The sequence below is a fragment of the Anticarsia gemmatalis genome, chromosome 7 (genome assembly GCF_050436995.1).
Source record: "Anticarsia gemmatalis isolate Benzon Research Colony breed Stoneville strain chromosome 7, ilAntGemm2 primary, whole genome shotgun sequence".
In the NCBI taxonomy this organism is placed as follows: Eukaryota; Metazoa; Arthropoda; class Insecta; order Lepidoptera; family Erebidae; genus Anticarsia; species Anticarsia gemmatalis.
Genome location: NC_134751.1, coordinates 10,206,734 through 10,226,360, shown reverse-complemented (window position 1 = coordinate 10,226,360; position 19,627 = coordinate 10,206,734). Strand labels below are relative to the sequence as shown.

The following is a 19,627-nucleotide window of genomic DNA, read 5'->3' as shown; positions in this document are numbered from 1 at the left end:
TCGCATGGTTATTGCTGCCTTGAGGCACGCCGGTTGTACACTCGAGGCAGCTTCCTAACCGTCGATATAAACAAAAGGCCCAATTATAACGTTGGGTGGGATCGGTTTTGATGCTAATTTCCTGGTCCCCGAATAAATTAAACAATCCTGTAACAGGTACTCATTGGAAACGGATATCGATCTTCATTAGGTGAATAGGAAAGACGCCTCTTCAGTGTAGTGGTTTATACGATTAATTCAATACTGGAATGGAACGTGACGTAGCGCTTATATGATTTGATTTCAATTAAAATGGATATGTGGGCTTTCGCGGCTCGTATGCTTTCGTAAATGATGCATGTTATTGTGTGGGATTCGGGAAGTGATTGTAATACGAATTATTTGTGAGATAATTAATTAGTCAAATGTAAGCGATGGATTACAAGTGACGTACATGGTGTGAAATTAAATTGATTCTGTCATGTATAACGTATATTTGTCTTAGGAATGAAAATATTTATCACCCTAGTGATTGGCATTTTATTTATATTGGTAAAGGTCATGTATTACACCGTTGACATTGTAGTGTCATAATTGATTACATAATACAAATTATAGCAACTTATTTCATTTAAGATCACCAAACTAACTTGGTAACAACAAAAAGCTGAGTGGTCAGGTAGTAGTTTCATACTTTTAATTAATAAAATGATCCTTATTAATTTTCGATGTTTCTAAGTACCTATGAGAGTAACTAATATCTGGTACTCGATTTTCGGGCTATTAAAAGTTCTGATTGTTGAAGTTAAAATACCTGAAATGTGAAATAATGAAGGTTTGGGTTAGGGTTCAAGTGATTTTGATTTGATAATATAATTGAAATTGCTTTTATTAAAAATTTATAATAATTCGAGTGCTTAGTTTTTAGCGATGGAAAGGTCTCTACGCTAATGTAATTTTCAAAATAGGGGCAATGTGTTATTGACACTGATAATACTTTAATCTGGTTCTGAGTAATGTTATGTCCTCTTCGACGATATTCAGCTACGGCGGCCTGTTTCATTGAAACCGACCAACGGTTCTCGTTTATAGAGCATAATACACGGGTAAACTCTATCGCATCGATTTCATAGCCCGGTGGTATGGTACGGCACGACAGTTCGTTATCGTTGCTCTGAAACCCAAATTTAAATTACAATATTCTATTTTCTTATTTTTTTCTGATACTCAAACTGGAATGCTACATAACGGACCGAGTACATAGTTACATGTAACAAAACACAAACAAAAACATACCTCCTCAGTTTTACTCCCTTGTTACCGTTAAATAAGACGTTTATATTTTTTATTACAACCACGTTGGCTCACACGTATACAATTGTTATCAAGAAATACTGTGCTCTTACTTACTGGATGGAGATCTCATTGTATCGTAGATTGCCCCCACAGTTTATCTGATACGTGCACGATGTTCAACGTAGGATAGGGAACAACAAATTGTCGGTGAAATGAGAGAATCATCACGTTTATTCTGTACGTGAGGCACGCGAGCTTTAACTGTGCATTGTCACGAAAAAACGCGGATTTTAATATGGAGTTTTTAATTTTTTTATGTATTTTTTACTAGAGGTTACGTTGCATATCAGTGGTCGTTTCCAGCAGGGTTTAATTGGTGTAAGATTAAAAATATAATAAAATGTTGTACCAAAGAATTTAGTTACACGGAACGCCCTTATCGAGTGCTTGATACTGTTTACGATGAAATCGTGGCCGTATATTTTATTTTTTATTGCCAGTAACATTCAGGTAAACACAGCAGTACACACTGAAAAATTTCAATTTAAAGTATCTTTCGCTTTTAAAATATAAAGTGATAGTTTTTGATGCATGCAACCGTTTATATTTTGTATAGTATTTTTTTACAGATGCTTAAAATTAAAATGGTCAAATGACAAAATACCATTTATGAAGTAGACATATATACATATTATTATGTATTATGTTAAAGGAGTATTTAATTAGCCAGGAGACTAGGTAATGTCCTTCACAAGTTGGCTAGTTCTGAAACAACCTTGGCGACCTCATTGAAAGTACTATTTTTATTCAAAATGGCCTTTAACACGGGAAATTATATTAAAACTAATAAAAACTCCGTCAAATACCGTATCGTGATCTTAACCGTTATGTTGCGAGTGTTATTGACCTACTTTGTTGACCCTTTTAGCGGAAAAGAGTCCGAGAAAACATAATAATTTTAATTTTATTCTAACGCCTTAGGCTTAGTTCAAACTAAGCGAGTAAACTCGAGCTGTTTATATTTCACAAGGCGAGAGTAGAACTTTCACAGATTTATTGATCACGCTTACAATTCAAGTTATAGAAAGATTTTTTTTTTCACATTAAAGAACAGTTTTTTTGGCGTTTTGTATAACATTAGCCTGACTTAAAATAATTTTATATTTCCATACCCACCGAATTCTACTAAGTATATTTTGCACATTGCGTAGTTTCAACTTATTCATCAACACAACTTAATATTAATTTGTTCGTGTATTTACTTTCAATACAAAGTCTGAACGCAACCTACGCCATTATCTAAGTAAAACAAAACATTACACGCTTCAGTTGATACAAATCCTTAAGTAAACAACTTGCCAACTATCAAAGTGAGTATTACTACAGAATATAATTATAACGAATACTTTGTATCGAACATCTGTCGCGGTGTTTGTGGCACACGTATATACACTATTGTTCCTTACTTAACTGCTGTTTAAGTGAGAAGATCGTAGCGAGTAATTAAACGTGACAATTTATTTTTTATTGTAAAGGGCCCTTTAATATGTATAACACTATATGCCTTGATTACTAGTGATTTGACGTTGTCGAGTTTACTATAAGTATTATCAGTTTTTGCGATTGTGAATCTGACTAACGTAAATAAAAATAATATAAATTAAACTTACACTATATATCAAATTTGTCAGCTTTTATTTGCAAAATATTTTCAGTACAGAAATGCGTTGTAAAATTAATGTAAGGCAGCTCCGTTGCCGCTGACCTGCATATCTTGGGCCATCACATAAGCGTTTAAACCGTCACGTTAACATGCCGCTGTGGCGCGTATTCCAGTCTCTATCATGAATATTTATATCGCCGCCGCATCAATGTACTGTTACATTTAACGCGAGAACAACCCTTTATTTTTAATTGTTCTACAATCTTATCTCAGCTACATTGACATTCCCCTTTTGTACGCCTTTTATCTACATGTTATCTTCCACGCAACGGAGAAAGAATACTAAATAATCTACTTCAAGGAAAGTCTAAAGTCACAGGGGAATGGAAGTGTGTGTTCTGTGTCACAAATTACATTTTCAAGTGTGCCAGAAAATATCATCGTTTGTTACATTTACATATTCCAACCATATCTTCCTGTTCGTCGCTTTTATTCAGTATGAGTTTCTAGTTCAATTTAGATAAATTATTCTTATCGATGTAAGAATTTATGTAGCCTAAACTTGGGACTTCAGCACACTTGGAATTTCTATCAGGAAACCCGCAACAAATAAATACTTTCAATCAATTACGAGCGAAACCTAAATCGATTCCGATGCTGAAATCGCAACTGAATTAAATCTAATCATTTCAGCAGCCAACACAAGCTATTTTGTGGTACACTATGTCAAGCCGTACGGGACTTTTAAAAACGAAAATCGACACAGCTGCAAACAGTTGGAAATTGGCTGGATAGGATGACCGAGCAAAAAATCCGCAAGCAATTCCCATCCCTAAGGAGTAGAGAGAAGTTAATAGATTTCATTAATTAACCCGTTCAGTGGACCGAGTGATTGCAGTACTGTCCCAAGATAAAAAGTGACAATTCGTTGGCGCTCGGATTTTGGGCACACCTTTTTACGTATGTGAAGCCGGTAAACTGCTTAGAGTTCAAAATAGTCTAAAAAGTAAGGGAAACTTAATTAAAAATAATGCCCTGACTCAGATTTTTTTAATGCCGTTCTCCCATTACAGGTGGGTACTTGTAAATTATTTAAAAGTATTCCGAAAATTGTTCTTGTATTTTCAGCAATGTTGCAGCAGTTGGAACCGAGAACAATTTATAATTTGTTACGTATTCGTTGCCCGGAGTTGAATACAAATTGAAGAAGTCTGAGTTCCAACAGTTTCATTATAGTTATTGACATTTTTGCATTCATCAATGTTTTGTAGATAAAATGCAAGGCGCAGAGGAAATAGGGGTAACGTACAATATGGGTACATAAAGTGTGAAGAGGTGCACATAGGGCAAAGCTACATTGACAGCGACGCGTGCAGCCGTCACTATAAAGCCGGTGCACAAATTTTTCTACCCCGCTAGCCCGTGTCACATAGCCATTGAACGGCTTAAAATATACGCGGCCACTACACAGCGGAAGTGAAATGTTCGAGTGTATTTTTCTCTTTTGCGCACCGGCTTAGCTCGATGGGTGAATGGTCCACGTTAAATATTGCCTTTCACCTCTGCGAAGAGGGAATTCACTCTACTTTGAAATGTAATCGAACAGAGAACCTTGAATTCATAGACTTAAAATGTGCTGCCACTTAAGTGTTTTGAATAATGTCATTATAACTATTTACTGTGTGTTAAGCAAAGTCAAAACTTTTGGGTTTTGCATGTGTGATCACGACAATACAGTGTGCACGTTAGCCACATGTCATGATATACTCACTTAATTCTTTGAAAGCATAATCATTTTCATGTAATTATTTTAATTCAATCATAACAAAATATTCACTTTTTTTACATTCTGGGTAGGTAGATAATTTACTTAATAAAAGTAAAATAGTAATCAAAGAAAGAGTTGATATAAATTAGTAACTATTAGGTAATATAGTAATAGACGATGATTTATGATAGCAACATTCTTAGCTTTACTTAAAACCGTTGGTGTTTGTGATCACGTATATTAAATATTTATTGTTCTTCTAATCCACTAAATATCTATAAGACTGACTTCATAAAATGCACAGAAATGCTTATAAAGCTGTGTGGAAGCCAATCTCTGTGATAAAATCCCGAATGGGGAAATGCATTGTAAAACCAACATAACCCGGGCAGTATCGAGTTAAATTGGCAATGGGTACGCCATATATTGCAGAACCGACAACCGCTTGGGAAAAAAGATCCTTAAGCGGTGACCACGACCTCACGCTAGGCAGATAGATGACCTAGTCAATGGGAAGGCAGGATGCAAATGGTACATGTTTTGTGGAACATTTTATACGTTTGTGTTTGTAGGTGTCATAAAATTCTTGAGCTGTGTTGTAATCTCTATTTCAATGTTGTTATACTGTACTTATATGTTAAGAACTTTAATAAAGTGAACATTTATTTGTTTAGGTAGAAATTCAGCACAGTGGACACGCCAATCAACAAACGAAATCAATTTCAGTTCAAGTAACACACTTTACTTAACTATTGTTTTACATACAAGTTTAGAAGTTCTAGTGAAATATAAAATTGTACAGGACCAGTTTGTCGGCTACCTACGTTTTAGTTTCCCCCTGTGACCGATTCTCCTCGCCTGAATGACTAACCCCGACATTTGCTGTCATTTTAATGCGGAATTTCTGTAACTGGTACTCTTTTTGCCATTGAGAACGTGTTATGTTTGTTTTGTGAACTAGAAAGACAGTATTGTGTTGTCATTAGTTGATCATTTTGGTGACTTTATTTTATCTTTGTATAACTTCCACTCACACTGGCCAGAATAATTGCACTCTGTTTTTAAATTACATATAATTTATTGGACCTTCCAATTTCTGCATCGGCTGTATGCTAAACATACAACTTCAAACTTAAAGACAATACGACAGTTTTAGTCAATTGGTATGAACACAGGTCGGTACTACACGCTAAAGAGATTAATTGTTTAAAGCCTTTAAACAATACATTATATATCTTTATCGATGTTTTTGCTTTTACCGTAAATACGTTCGGTTGAATGATTCTAAATTAATACCCTGATATAGATTCAAATTAAGGTATTCAGTGACATGACAATGATTAGGCTATTGTTCCCGCCTATCAAGCCGTTTAGCAACGCAGATTGACAACTCAAAAGGCGTTTAGATAATGCAAGATTCGCTTGAGGATTACGAAGACACCCTTCACTGGCAGTATCTGATACTATTGGAAGTAATCTGAGGGTTTTACTCATCACGGGTTGGTTTAACGTCTGTTTGAAACAATCATATGCCATCAAAAACATTCTGTAAAAACCTCAAGTCTCGCCGTAAAAAGTTGTGAGATCTATATAATACCAAGTCGATTAATCTATTTAGTCTCCACTTAAAGGACCTTCTGTCTTAAGTTATTACGTATGTTATTATCATGCCAATTAAAAAAAAATACCTTTAAAACAAATAGACCGACCTGGCCATCGCATGATTTAATTATTAGTATGTATCGCACTACACAGCATGACGAGAAGTTAATGCTCCTGAAATGTTAATGGCGAATTTGTGTTTTCTTGCGATGACCAAGTCGATCTATTTGTTTTAAAGGTATTTTTTTTTAATTGGCATGATAATAACATACGTAATAACTTAAGACAGAAGGTCCTTTAAGTGGAGACTAAATAGATTAATCGACTTGGTATTATATAGATCTCACAACTTTTTACGGCGAGACTTGAGGTTTTTACAGAATGTTTTTGATGGCATCTCACTTCTTTTTGTAGAGCGAACATAAGTCCAATTTGTATGGAAAGACGTTTTTTTTTCATAATTCAACATATTTTCCTATGGGAATGTTGTTCAGTTTCATGGGCTAAACACCCTTACCCACCCTATACCCCCTCCTGTTATGCCTCATATAGTAGGTACCTATTTACACCTATTTATTTTATTTTCTACAGTAATAATAATTGATTAACTGCAAATGTAACCTTGTAATCTTTTACATTTATATAGGATTACAAAGTTATTGTTGCAGTTGGTGTATTTAGAAATTTGGACCGAAATTAGAAAATATTAAATTTTTCCCATGATTAAGACACTAAACCCTATTTGTATTCTAAATTTTAAGCTTCTAAGTCTGCTAGAAGTACCTTAGACTTTTGATGATCGGTGAGTCAGTGAGTCAGTGAATCAGTGAGTGACAAAATTCAAAATTTTAACAAGTTGTCATTCTTAAACTACTGGTTCAAATTGACTGAAATTTTAAATATACCGTGTTTATACAATGACTGATTAGTTGCTGAAAATCCAGGCTTCTTGTTTTATCCACAACGAAATTATAGGGGTGTCAAAAATAGCCCGAATTGCTTCGAGAAAAGGATGTTACGGCCGTGCCACTTTTTTTTGCTCGACTTGCGGGGGCACTTCCGTGCCCCCAGATTGATTTTTGTTTTGAATTTTGTTAACTTTATGTTTTCTTTTTATGATTGATTTACGTATGAATTAGTAATTTGGTGCATGTTTAGTGATTCAGGTATAAACTTTCAGTTTCTTCCAATTATTTCTCTCGTTTTCTCTCAATTATTTTTTATACCTAAGTCCACAAACAATTCAAACAACTTAAGCATCCATTTCTTGAGAACCATCGATTCTCGAGCCTAAAACACTTGAAACTTCTTCACATTACCGATGTCAAAGTCACAATTCAGACATTACGTGCTCTTGGCGAATTTTCCCCTCCAATTTAGGCCCTGTCACGTATCGTGATACATACTTGTAAGAAAAAGACTGGTGAATTCGACACGCGAGCTAACAAAGTCTCTCACTGGGTGAATCGAATTTGTGTAAAATAAACCCGTTTATGCTGATCAATTTGAAGATACTGACGGTTATGAAGGCACAAAAAGTCTCTTGTATGGAGTCATAGTCTTAAAATTTTTAACCAGGTACTAAATCTATCTACTTATTTTTCCTGTACTATAATAGCTCAGTAGCACATGATAGATGATGCTCACCAGTAAGTAAGTGATCAGAGGTTTAAGCAACCATGGCGCGGACAATATATACATAGATGAATGGCAATATTATCAAGCTGAGTGTTGCCGTGCTTCAGGCGGCACGTTGAAAATCGGTCCTGGTTGTAGCTGTTAAACCATGTCAGATGCCGGTGGACTTAAACACACGATAAATGAAGTACAAATTAGCACGGCATATATATGCCGTGTATGCTCTTTTTTAAGCCAACCAGAAAATTATTATGCTCAACTATTAGTTCAGTCGTTTTTTAAAAGTATGTCTCATAGAAATATTAATGTACGGCAAGCCAAGTACTTTTATGGCTAGTTAGAAAAGTTAAAACAGCTTTTTGCATTATCCGCTTCTAGCTGTTGTTGTTTATATTATTTCTCTCGGGTTTTATCAAATAAATATCTAGCATTCTAGACTGTACAGTGTACGTGTACATTCAAGTAAATTGTTTCTTTTATTTTCCTGCAGTCGCTCGCAAGGTTTGATCATAAAGTTGTTCAATATAAAATGTACTTTGCGAGAGGACGTTTATATAATTAATAATACTAATGCTTTTTTCTGCATTTGTCAGCGCTTAGAGCTTTACGCTTTGTTCTCGAATTCTATTATCTTGTATATTGCATTGTACAAAGTAATCTTAGTGATTCATCAAATAAAAATAATTGTTTATTTTGAAATTGAAAATGTACCTTTCTGACCGTAATAAAAACTAACTACTTATTAAATTGAATAAAATAATTATTTGACTTTTATGCTTTTTAACAACGAGACTAAGGCGGAGAGTATATTGTTTTTTACTTGTTATATGGACTAGAATATGCTTGCCCTGCAACGTGTTAAACTAAATCTAGTTTATTAGTTCCAAATAGAATAAAACATACTTTAACCAACTGGTTAAAGTATGTTTTACGTATCTATTTTCGTTAAAGTATCTTATTTTCGTATTATAAACTTATAATACGAAAATAAGATACTTTAAAAACAGTATTTTGTTATCATGGTAAAAATAAAACTAGGTTTAAACGCGTTACATATTACAATTACCTAATACTGAATAGTGTGTACAAGTACACTGGCTGTATAAATACCGCTTGATACACGTAGGTACTATGTGAAACCGTGTATTTAGTAGGCATTATTTCACTGAGGATTACTCGTGTGGTGCTTTGACTAACGAGTCGATTAGTATTGGAACTCGTTTCGTACCGGATTTCACTTCATTGTTCCACTGCTACATAACATTGGCAGATTTATTATGGTTTCAATTTGACGTGGTTTTAATGCAGTAAAATTTAATCTGATGTGTATTTTAGTATGTGGTAATTATATCAAGTAGTACATTATTGGAATCAGTCAATTTGCACATTGTTACTACGAGTAACTATACGCGTCCTCAAATATCATGTTTGAACGCATACTTAGAATATTTTTTGTATTTACGCGAGGGTTCTACAACAATTATTGATAGAACGGGCAAAAATATCTCCCTACTTATTGTGTATAACGCAATTGACAACTAATTAGTGTCAATTTTATAGCAACTGCAGTAAATTGCAGCTTCTACAGGACACATTTAAGAAAAGAAACAATGTACAAAATTGGCTTTCAAGTAGTTGATAACAGTAGTTTCGGATGATCATAATTATAACGTACACCTCCGAAATAATTTTATCAACGTGATTTACAGTCATGACAACTTCGACAATGGATCATTCCAGACTTATCCGACTCGAAATGTATTCACGTTTAATTTTAAATCTGCCAATAGTATTGCAGTTCAGTCAATATTAAACAACAGTGGAATGGGATTGAACGTCAGTTCATACGTGTGGAGCCCACCATGACACGACGCTTTAGGAAATAAGCCCGGCTCCAGCGGGAGTACTGAACTCAATGAATTCGCATGGTTTAAATAGAACTCGTTATAGCGGCCGGTTTTAGAGTTCCGTTTTCCGATATAATTTTTATTAGATTTAGAAAAATAGTAAGAACCTTATTTAACATGGGAATTACTTGCTCAGATCACTGATTTGAATTCACAAACTTCCAAAAACATAAAGAAACAAAAACTTACTAAATGATTTTTTCATTATTTATTTTTGAAAGCAACATAAAGGGGTTTTAAGGTTTAAGGAATAAGAAGTAATGATAACAACAACAATGCATCAGCCGCACTACAGAGCACATTTCACTTTCCTAAATAGGTACCTCATTAAATTAAAACACATGCTTAATACGTACATAAAGGAGCACGCAAGGCATGCGGAATAGTTCAGTGTAGATTATTAACTTAGAATCTGCAATCAACCCTTACTGTCCTATTACTGAGGATAGAGGTCATAAAAGGATTGATGCCCAATAATCTAACCCCATTGACATCTCTCTGAGGTGAAAGCGACTATGGATAGATGTCAATGAAAGCGATTTGGGGTTCAAAGAGCAGTTGTTCGTATTTCCGTTGGACGATTCATAGTCGTCAAACTTCGGCAGCCCCAAACAGACAACCTGTATTCTAACGTTAGGATTTTTGAGGAAAACATTGACAGAATTCCTGTTTCAACAAAAGGGAACCTAACGCTTTGAAAACGGAGCGACTCTTACTACTACACTGAATAGATTATCCTGCTACATGACGATTAGAAAACCATAGCAAAGTTTACTATGGTATGGTTTTCTAATCAATTGAATTTCATCAAATGCTGCAATATTAATTGATCAGCAATCGAATTTGATAGTACTTACCTGGTTTTCTTCTTGAGTAATTCAATTGATGTAACATTAATCCCCATTCGTAGGAAATTCAAACGCTAAATTGATTCACTAGGCACTTATATAAACCAACTTCTGTTTTACAAGGCGCAAATATATCACCAGTTTATCGACGAGAACAGACATTTATAGACGGAAACTCCATTAAGACTATTAATAGGTTGTCGGCTTTTATGTACGTATCGTTCTCCTATTTTCCTTTAGAGTAGGTTGTTTCTCTAGTGGAAACTACGAGAGGTTTGACGCCAGTACCACAGTTAATATAATTAGCGACATTTATATTAGAACAGGCGTGAATTGGTTTACCTTATGATGTTGATTTTGGAAACCAAGTATCGCTAGAGTACTATTATTGTATTATTGGATTGCAAATATTTAAACGTGTGCGCATCCTTTGGCTGATCTACCTGATAATAGAAAAATACTTAAGCATTTTAAGAAGCATATGTTTCTATAATATGAACATCTTGAAAGACAATAAAAATAAAAACATTTCAATGAAAATCATCCACTTAAACGGAAGAAAAATAAGATGACGCATCTGCACTTTACGTACTCCGCAAACATTTTCACCTCACCATAGATTGGCTTTATGAGCGATATTACGGTTATGATCACATTAATATTTAACAAGCAAATAACTTGAGAGTCTCGTCAGCTAAGAAAAATCCTTTGATATATTGCATCGTTAGTCGCACCATCTCCTTCTCGGCAACTCAGGATTGTTAATCGGGCCATTTGTCACGATCGCGCTTGGTATTCACTGAGAACGAACAATTCGAATTTCGCGAACGATTTCTAAAGGGAATCGAGTCGAAATTTCGCCGGCTGATCATGATTCTCGTTTGTTAAGTCAGGATATCATATTTTCATACTGTTTGTGAAATGTGCGTAAAGTGTCAGCTCAATCTCGTTTGTTGTAGTAAATAATGGACTTCGCTATTGTGAATATATGTCGTGTTGGGTAGCTTCGAATAAATTTCTTCTATGAGGACTTCTATATAATATACGCAAAGAGCTTTATTTTTATTATTTTTGGCACTTCTTTCTACATTGAAATATAACATGACTTCTGTTATACCCGAAGGTAGCATGAAATCTACGAGCGTTGTGTCATTAACATTTGTCAACACGTTTGTCCCATGTACTTAATAGTAGCAGTAGTTTATTTCAAACAAATTATTCTTAAAACTTCAAACATTGCACTAGATTTTAATAATTTCTAGTTGAAACAAACAATAATAAATCAATCAATTTATAATACTGAAAATAAAAACAGTAACCTTTTATTTTTTGTTTACTCGGAATACGAGGCCAGGCTTGAGCTCATGAATCGTGATAAAAACAAACTCGCTGATTACTAGAAATAATAAAAAAGTTATACTACCCAATTTTATCAATGTTCTAGATCGCATTACTCCATTTCTTTTTTCGACAGCAAAATAATAGAGTTATTAAGTAGAGCGATTCCAACCTGCGCTTGCCTCAATGCTGTGCCAAGTTTCGATCAGTTTTCTGACTATACGGTATTAATATTCTTTCTGCGTTCGCTAGCTCCGCTTATGCCTTTAATATAGTGGTTTGGTTGAGTTTTGTCGTATCGTTTTTCGTCAAACCTACTTTGTCTTTTCCGTTGTTGTGACTTTTCCTCAATCCCTCGTGTGATTTCAGATTTTAAATCAAGATATTTAGAAACTTAGGCTGTTTCTGACAAAATAAACGTATATATATCGTGATATTTTTGTGAAATCTTCTGATTTTACATAGTTCCAACTTCTTATTCTATAAAATGTTTTAGTTAATTAAATATGCAAAAGCTGCTCTCAGTACTTAATTCACTACGAGACCTTCCCCGTCCACGAAGCTGAACTTCACAAGTTGTTTAAAACAGAACCGGGCTAAAAGCATTATAAGTTTTTAGCACAACTCCATAAATCTCAAATTTAATCCGTACTAAGCCCACAACATTGTCAACAGGTCTCCGTCCGGGTCAGAGTGTCAGAGCCGAGTCACTGGATATGGTGAAAGTGTCAGCGGTTGCGGGCGGCGACGCGACGCTCCCTTGCGACACTCACTCCACGCAGGCATCAGACGTATTGCTGCTTGTAGTGTGGTACAAAAACGATGTACCTTTGTACAGGTTTGTATCTATGTAATAAACATGAATTTAGTAGTTGGGTTTGTGATGGACTGTCATGATTATAACATAATAGTAACTTTTAATACTATGTTGTCAAATTATGATTTAAAGTACGTAAGAATTGCCGATTGATGATGCCAGCAGGCACTGATAGTGGTTCTTTTAAAACAGCTCATCAATTTATTTATTTATTTATTTATTTAAACTTCTTATACATAAATTGTATAAAGGCGGACTTAATGCCAAAGGCATTTTCTGCCAGTCTACCTTGGGGTGATGCAGAGATTAAATGAAGTAGGTGCTTAAATAATAAAAGAGGAAAATTAATTTGAGAAAGAGGTTTACAAATAAATAACAATGGTTCATGTGAGTGTACATAAATATGGATAAGTATATACATACATAATTATTAATAATGATAAAATATTAAATACGAATAAATCAATATATTATCTAAATAGACGATATTAAAAACATACTATAAACTAAATATAATACTTATAAATATATATATATATATATAATTCATAAATACAAACTATGATAAGTGTGAAGTTTCTGCAACTTGTTTTAACAAGAGATCCCGAACTTTGCTCTTAAACGTAAGACGGTTAGTGGACATCCTGATTTCAAGAGGGAGCGCGTTCCACAATAAGACAGATTGGACAGGAAAAGAAGAGTTGACAAACCCAGAAGTGTGTGAAGGGCAGAGAAGAAGAAGATTATTAGAGGAACGAAGGTTACGGTTGTGATTATCACACAGATATTGAAAGTAAGGAGTTAGGTAGGCTGGGGGAGTAGAAGAAGTAAGGAAAGAGAAGAGAGTCGTGAGTGCACGTAAATTACGACGCTCACGAATGGGCAGCCACCTAAGCTGGGAGCGATATGTAGATATATGATCATACTTGCGGAGGTTGAAGATGAATCGAATGCAGTTGTTGAGGAGGCGGTCAAGTTTATTGAGGAGATCTGCATTCAGGTCGAAGTAACATACATCACCATAGTCAATCAGTGGAAAGATTAAGGTCTGCACAAGCATTGCTTTAGTCGTGGATGGGAGAAAGTTTTTGAGACGATACAGAGCCCGCAGTATACCAGTGACCCTCTTGCAAACGTTAGATACTTGAGCAGTCCAGCTCAGAGTTGAGTCCAAGTAAAGGCCAAGATCTTTCACAGTAGGGGTCAGTTCTATTATTGAGCCATCAAATACTACCGGTGGTACTGATACGTGACCTAGCCTACTGATGCTGCGATGACTGCCTACGACTATAGCCTGACATTTGTCAGGGTTAACAGCCAAACCGAACTTCCTAGACCAACACTTAATGTGCTCAAGGTCACTGTTGATCATGCCGACAACTGATGCTATCCCTTCCACTGTTCCTTGCGCGTAGAGTTGCAAGTCATCAGCGTACAGATGATACGCACCCTGAAGATTTTCGGTTAGGAGATTGATGAAAATAGAAAACAATAACGGAGAGAGGATGCCGCCTTGTGGGACGCCAGAATCGAGTTCACGCCAGCTCGATGATGAGTCACCGATGTGAACCGACTGTTGGCGTCCTTTAAGATATGAGGAAAACCAATTCAGTGCACCAGAAGATATATTCAGGTGACGAAGGATGGAAAGAAGGATATCATGACTGACGGTATTGAAGGCGTTCGAGAAATCAACCAAAGCCACCACGGTGACTTTAGTGTCCTCCATGCCCGCCCTCATATCGCCAGTCACTTTAAGGAGTGCGGATGTAGTGCTGTGACCTGGTCTGAACCCAGATTGAAGTGGGTTAAGCAGGTTGTTGTTTAACACAAACTGTGTTAATTGCTTGTGCACACAGGCCTCAAGCACCTTGGAGAGGAAAGGGAGAATCGATATGGGTCGGAAGTGAGCTGGACTCGATGGATTTGGGATTTTAGGTAACGGGATAATGTAGGCTTTGCGCCACAGAGAAGGGAAAGAACCGGAGGTAAGGGAGAAATTTATGATATGGGAAATGGCGGGGAGTAGGTGATCCAATACTGTGACGATCATATGACGACTGACGTCGTCAGCGCCTACTGCATTGGACTTAATTGAGAGGATTACCTTCTTAATATCTTCCGGTGTTACTGGAGCAAAACAGAAGGGATCATAGTTGGGTCGGGGTAAATTATTAACGGAACTGACAGTGTTGCACGTGGTTTGGTGATCTAAAGGTACGGTAGAAGTGAAATGAATGTTAATATCATCCAAACCAACCGTGCACTGTGGGACGTTATTTCGGTCTTTGCCGATACCCAGGGTCCCTAGGAACCTCCAGATATCGGCCGGGGAAGAGGAAGAAAGATTACTTAGAATGTGTCGGCGTTTAGCGTTGCGTACCATCTGATTGCATCGATTCCTTGCAACTTTGAACTGAACCCAGTTGTCGTCACAGCGGTCCCTACGGAACTTTGCAAATGCCCTATCCCTACGTCTCATGGCAATGCGAACTCCCTCAGTCATCCAGGGAGCAGGCGGTCGTTTCCGTCTCACTCTTCTGATTGGCGCGTGGACGTCATACAGCCCAGTGACAGCGGTGTTAAAAATTTCGATTTTATCGTCAATCGTAGGGGCTGACGTTAGCTGCTCCCACTGGACGGTAGCAGCGTCCTTACACAATTTAACTACATCCATACGCCCAAAACAGCGCCTGTACAGAACCTTGGGAGGGGATTTGGGAGGTTTAAGGGTGTAGGACAGATATATTAGGTCGTGATGAGAGAAACCAGGAGCAGGGTATTGACCTAAAAATGAGACAAGGGTGGGAGCAGACGTGATCATTAGGTCCAACCAAGTATCATCGCCTTCGGTGTTGTGATGAGTGGCATTTAGTGGTAGGACATGTAGACTGGCGGACTCAATGATGTCTAGGAGTTTACAGGAACGGAGTGAGCTGGGAGAAAGGAGATTGGTGTTGAGATCGCCCATGATGATGTGATGTGAGTAAGCAGACCCTAAAGATTCCAGTACCAGTTCAATACTGGAGAAGTAATCAATGGATGGGGGACAGTAAACAACGCCGAGAAGAATTTTGGCTCCTTTGACCCAAACCTCTAGGAAGAGAAATTCGGCGGAAGCGGAGTAGTTAGGACAGGAGGAAGCTACAATATGGTAAGAGAGGTCACTTCTGAGATAGATAGCGACGCCACCCCCTCTCCTGTCTATCCGATCATTACGGATAAGAATGAATCCAGGGAGGGGGTAAGAAGTTGAGGGTAGATGAGGTTTGAGCCACGTCTCTGAAATCAGGACGGCATGAACGTCAGCATCAGCGAATGCCTCCTGCAGGTCATTATAATGGCTAGGGACGCTTTGCGCATTTATATGACATACGTTAAAGAGGTTTATACCAGAACTGTCAAAAGTCCGACGCACAAAGTCTCCTAGCGTGCCTGTTATAGAGCAAAAACTATCTTTCGAGGATGTACTAATATCGTCAGCAGAAAAATAAGAAGCTTCATCATCAGACATATATAACAATATAATATAAGTAATAAATTAAAATATAATATATAAATAAATAATTATGATAAAAGATCAACAAAAATACTAAGGTTCAAAATGCATCTCTGCACCACCCGCCAGCTAACATAAGAGGAACAGAAAATACAATAAAAATGTAATACGTTTCCGAACGAAATTGTATGAGTCAAGTTGTCAGATTGACAGTTGACACTTGACAATCATTCAAACCAGTCATTAGCGTCATGTGTAAATAATGAAGTGAACAAAAAATATTAATAAAAATAGGGTATGGATACATAAAAATTAGAAGGTAAACGTTTACTACGTGTTACGTAAGATAGGAAGCGTAACAAGACTCAACTGTGGAGCGCGACACGGTTTCACAGTTCCGACAAATAACATAGCAACAACAATAATGCTACTTGCGTGCTTTCGAGCCTGCCGCAGATGTTCCCGCACTTGCACTGGCTGCTCCGGTCTGGGAAGAATGGGAAGAAGCGGCACCAGTCACCTTAGGATGCTTGGCCGCCAACGCGCTCAGCTCATCGGTTGTTATCAGCTTGTGGCGGCTACCGTCGGCGACCTTCACAACAATGACGCCGTCCTGGGTCCAACAGTCCCTCATGCCGAAGTGCTGACGTGCCTTGGCGAAAACGATTTGGCGGGTCCGCGTCAGGAACTCCTTCACTGCAATCGACGTTCCACGCAGCTTCGCCTTGGCACGCCAAACTGCGCTCCGGGTATCCGCACTCGTGAAGCGCACCAGAATGGGTCGGTGATGCTTACCTCCAGGGGCACCAATCCGGTGACAGTGTCTTATGGAGGCTGCTGAGATGTCCGTCAACCCCATCTTGGAGTTGAGTATGGTCGAAGCGATGTATTGTCGGTCGACCTTGGCTGACTCTGGGATCCCCAAGAAGAGAAGATCCTTTCTTCGGTGCCTAGTCTCCATAGAGTCCACCATCCGGGCACACTCACTAATTTGCTGTCGAAGCAACCCAAGCACACCAAACATTAGTTCGCGGAAGGTGCGGAACTCCTCAGCAACCTTGGCCACAGTGTCCTTGGCAGCCCCAGTTTGCAGCTGCGCCTCAAGTTCAGCCATCCTCTTACTAAATGACTCCTCTAGCTTCGCCTGTGTCATCTGAATGTCACTCAATTGAGACATTGTGTAGTTGTTAAAGGTGTGTAGTGACTTGCAGATTTGGTTAGTGTTCAGCTGGCAGGTGGTGTGTAGTATTACACTAATACTACATGTACTGGGTATGTACTAAATGTAGTAAATACTAATTATATATTGATGTCAATTGATTTAGATTAATAAAAACTGTTAAATAAATTAATTTGCAATTAAAAACTCAGGAGTGATTTTTTGTGTGTCTTACTTATTTTACACCTACCGCCCAAAAAAAAGATCAATCGTTCAAACAAAATTGCGATAGAAATTCAATAAAATATTCTCAAGTGGTTCATGATTGCTTCTTTGTTTTATAATGCATTGAAGTCTTTTGAAACTTTGGAAATTATATTGATTCAGTTCTACAAAGAGAAAGTAAATTCAACATGATAACTGAGTTATAGATAAACCTAATTACAACATAAAAAAACCAATTCTCCGCTAATTTATTTTACTTGTAAGCTTTAATATGGTTATTTATCAGCTAACTAATACCCCTAGGATTGGTTTTCTCAGAAAAAAATATAACCAATTGCTGTCTAGACACAAGATAATTTTATAAAAAATGATGATTAGGTATATTGGTGTCCCCTGAGTAACGTAGTGACGACGACAATGAATCTAGTTTTAGAAGTTTTGAGAAAACAAAAGAAATAATAAATTATATTATGCTAACTTTTTTATGCAGAGAAGACGTATAACAATATGTTTGAAATTTGAATTTACTTGCAAAAGAATATGAGCCTACTTCTTAATTTTCAAAACATATTTTTGAAGTTACTTAAAAAAAATATTATTAATTACACAATAGGCAATATAAATACATTATAATACATAAACTTATAATATATAATCAAAGCTCTTATACAATATATACATATATGTACATCTTAAGTACTGCTATAATTAAATGAGACTCGACCGTGTCCACAGACAAACTGTTCAAACAGTTTTGTGGACCATAAGTATAAGTTTCATGTAAGAAACACTGTTTTAATAATAATAAATAAATAAAAATAAAAATAAGGTGGCTATAATTTTTTGTAGTAATAGTTTCGATAACTACTTGGTGATTATTTGTGCGATCCACAAGTAATTGTTTCGGGTCTGGTTGTACTTTGTATCCGTTGTTTGTATGTTTGTAAAAGTCCCCGCGACACATGAGCAATTCTAAGTGCGGGAGTTGTATTACTAAAAAAGAGAATTGAATGAGCCAGGATAGTATTAGGTTCTATGAAGATCAATATAAATAGCTGATAGCGATTTGATGACTGGGTCTCGAGTGCTTCGCGATCGCGCCTTTCAGACAGCTGTGAGCGATGAGATAAAACAGCGTTTAAAATAATATTAGTGAACAGTAATCAAGTAAAACGTAAAATCGCTTGGAATAAAATGTTTATAAATTCTGTTTATTGTGTTTACATAAGGAAAATAGGCCAATCATTAAGAGCACTCAAGTTGTCTCCTGTTTATTACACAGGAGTTTCACATTCCAATTGGCATTGAATCATAAGAATTTAATTAGAAGTTATATAATATATTTATTTGCTGAATTGTGTTAATAGAGATTACAGCCGTGTAGTAAACGTATATAAAATAAAATGAGTATTATTATCAACGACAGAACGATTCAGTTTGAGTAGTAAGTTAGAGCCAAAGCATTTCTGGGTATAATTGAACTGGTGAGGGAATTTCGCGAAACTGTAATGGTAACGATAAAAAAATTAAAAATCTGTTAAACATTTATGTAACACGGGTATCAATTGATGCAAAAAAATAATAATTCCAATAAGCGAAACACCATTATTTTGACGTTGACCTCAATAAAACAGATAATTTTAGAACGAAAGGTGACTTTATTTTGTTTGCAATTTTAGATACTTGTTACAATTTTAATAGCTGGTGAATATATTAATATTTATATTTGAATATAATTACTTTTTATAATAATAACTTGTGACGCTAACAATACCGATAACTTGATAAGGTTGACCTAAAATAGCAAGTTCCTCAAGAACTGCCAAATTTAAACATGAATCGGATAAAATATATTTTTTTATATTCTGCTCGGAACTGAGCTTTTTGG

At 36.4% G+C, this 19,627-nt stretch overlaps 1 protein-coding gene and 1 long non-coding RNA gene across 3 annotated transcripts in view; one reads left to right on the top strand and one right to left on the bottom strand.

The window, feature by feature from the left end:
* LOC142973969 (kin of IRRE-like protein 2) overlaps window positions 1-19,627 on the top strand; it is a 142,073-nt gene that overhangs the window by 80,068 nt on the left and 42,378 nt on the right. For both annotated transcript variants that reach the window (XM_076116018.1, XM_076116016.1), the window contains exon 3: window positions 12,715-12,877. In XM_076116018.1, coding sequence (XP_075972133.1) covers window positions 12,715-12,877 — 163 coding nt within the window. The remainder of the gene's footprint in view (window positions 1-12,714; window positions 12,878-19,627) is intronic.
* LOC142973970 (uncharacterized) lies at window positions 739-1,980 on the bottom strand. The gene is made up of 3 exons (XR_012959536.1): window positions 1,390-1,980; window positions 977-1,153; window positions 739-793 (listed from the first exon to the last, which is right to left on the bottom strand). It is a non-coding gene; the product is annotated as an uncharacterized LOC142973970 (long non-coding RNA).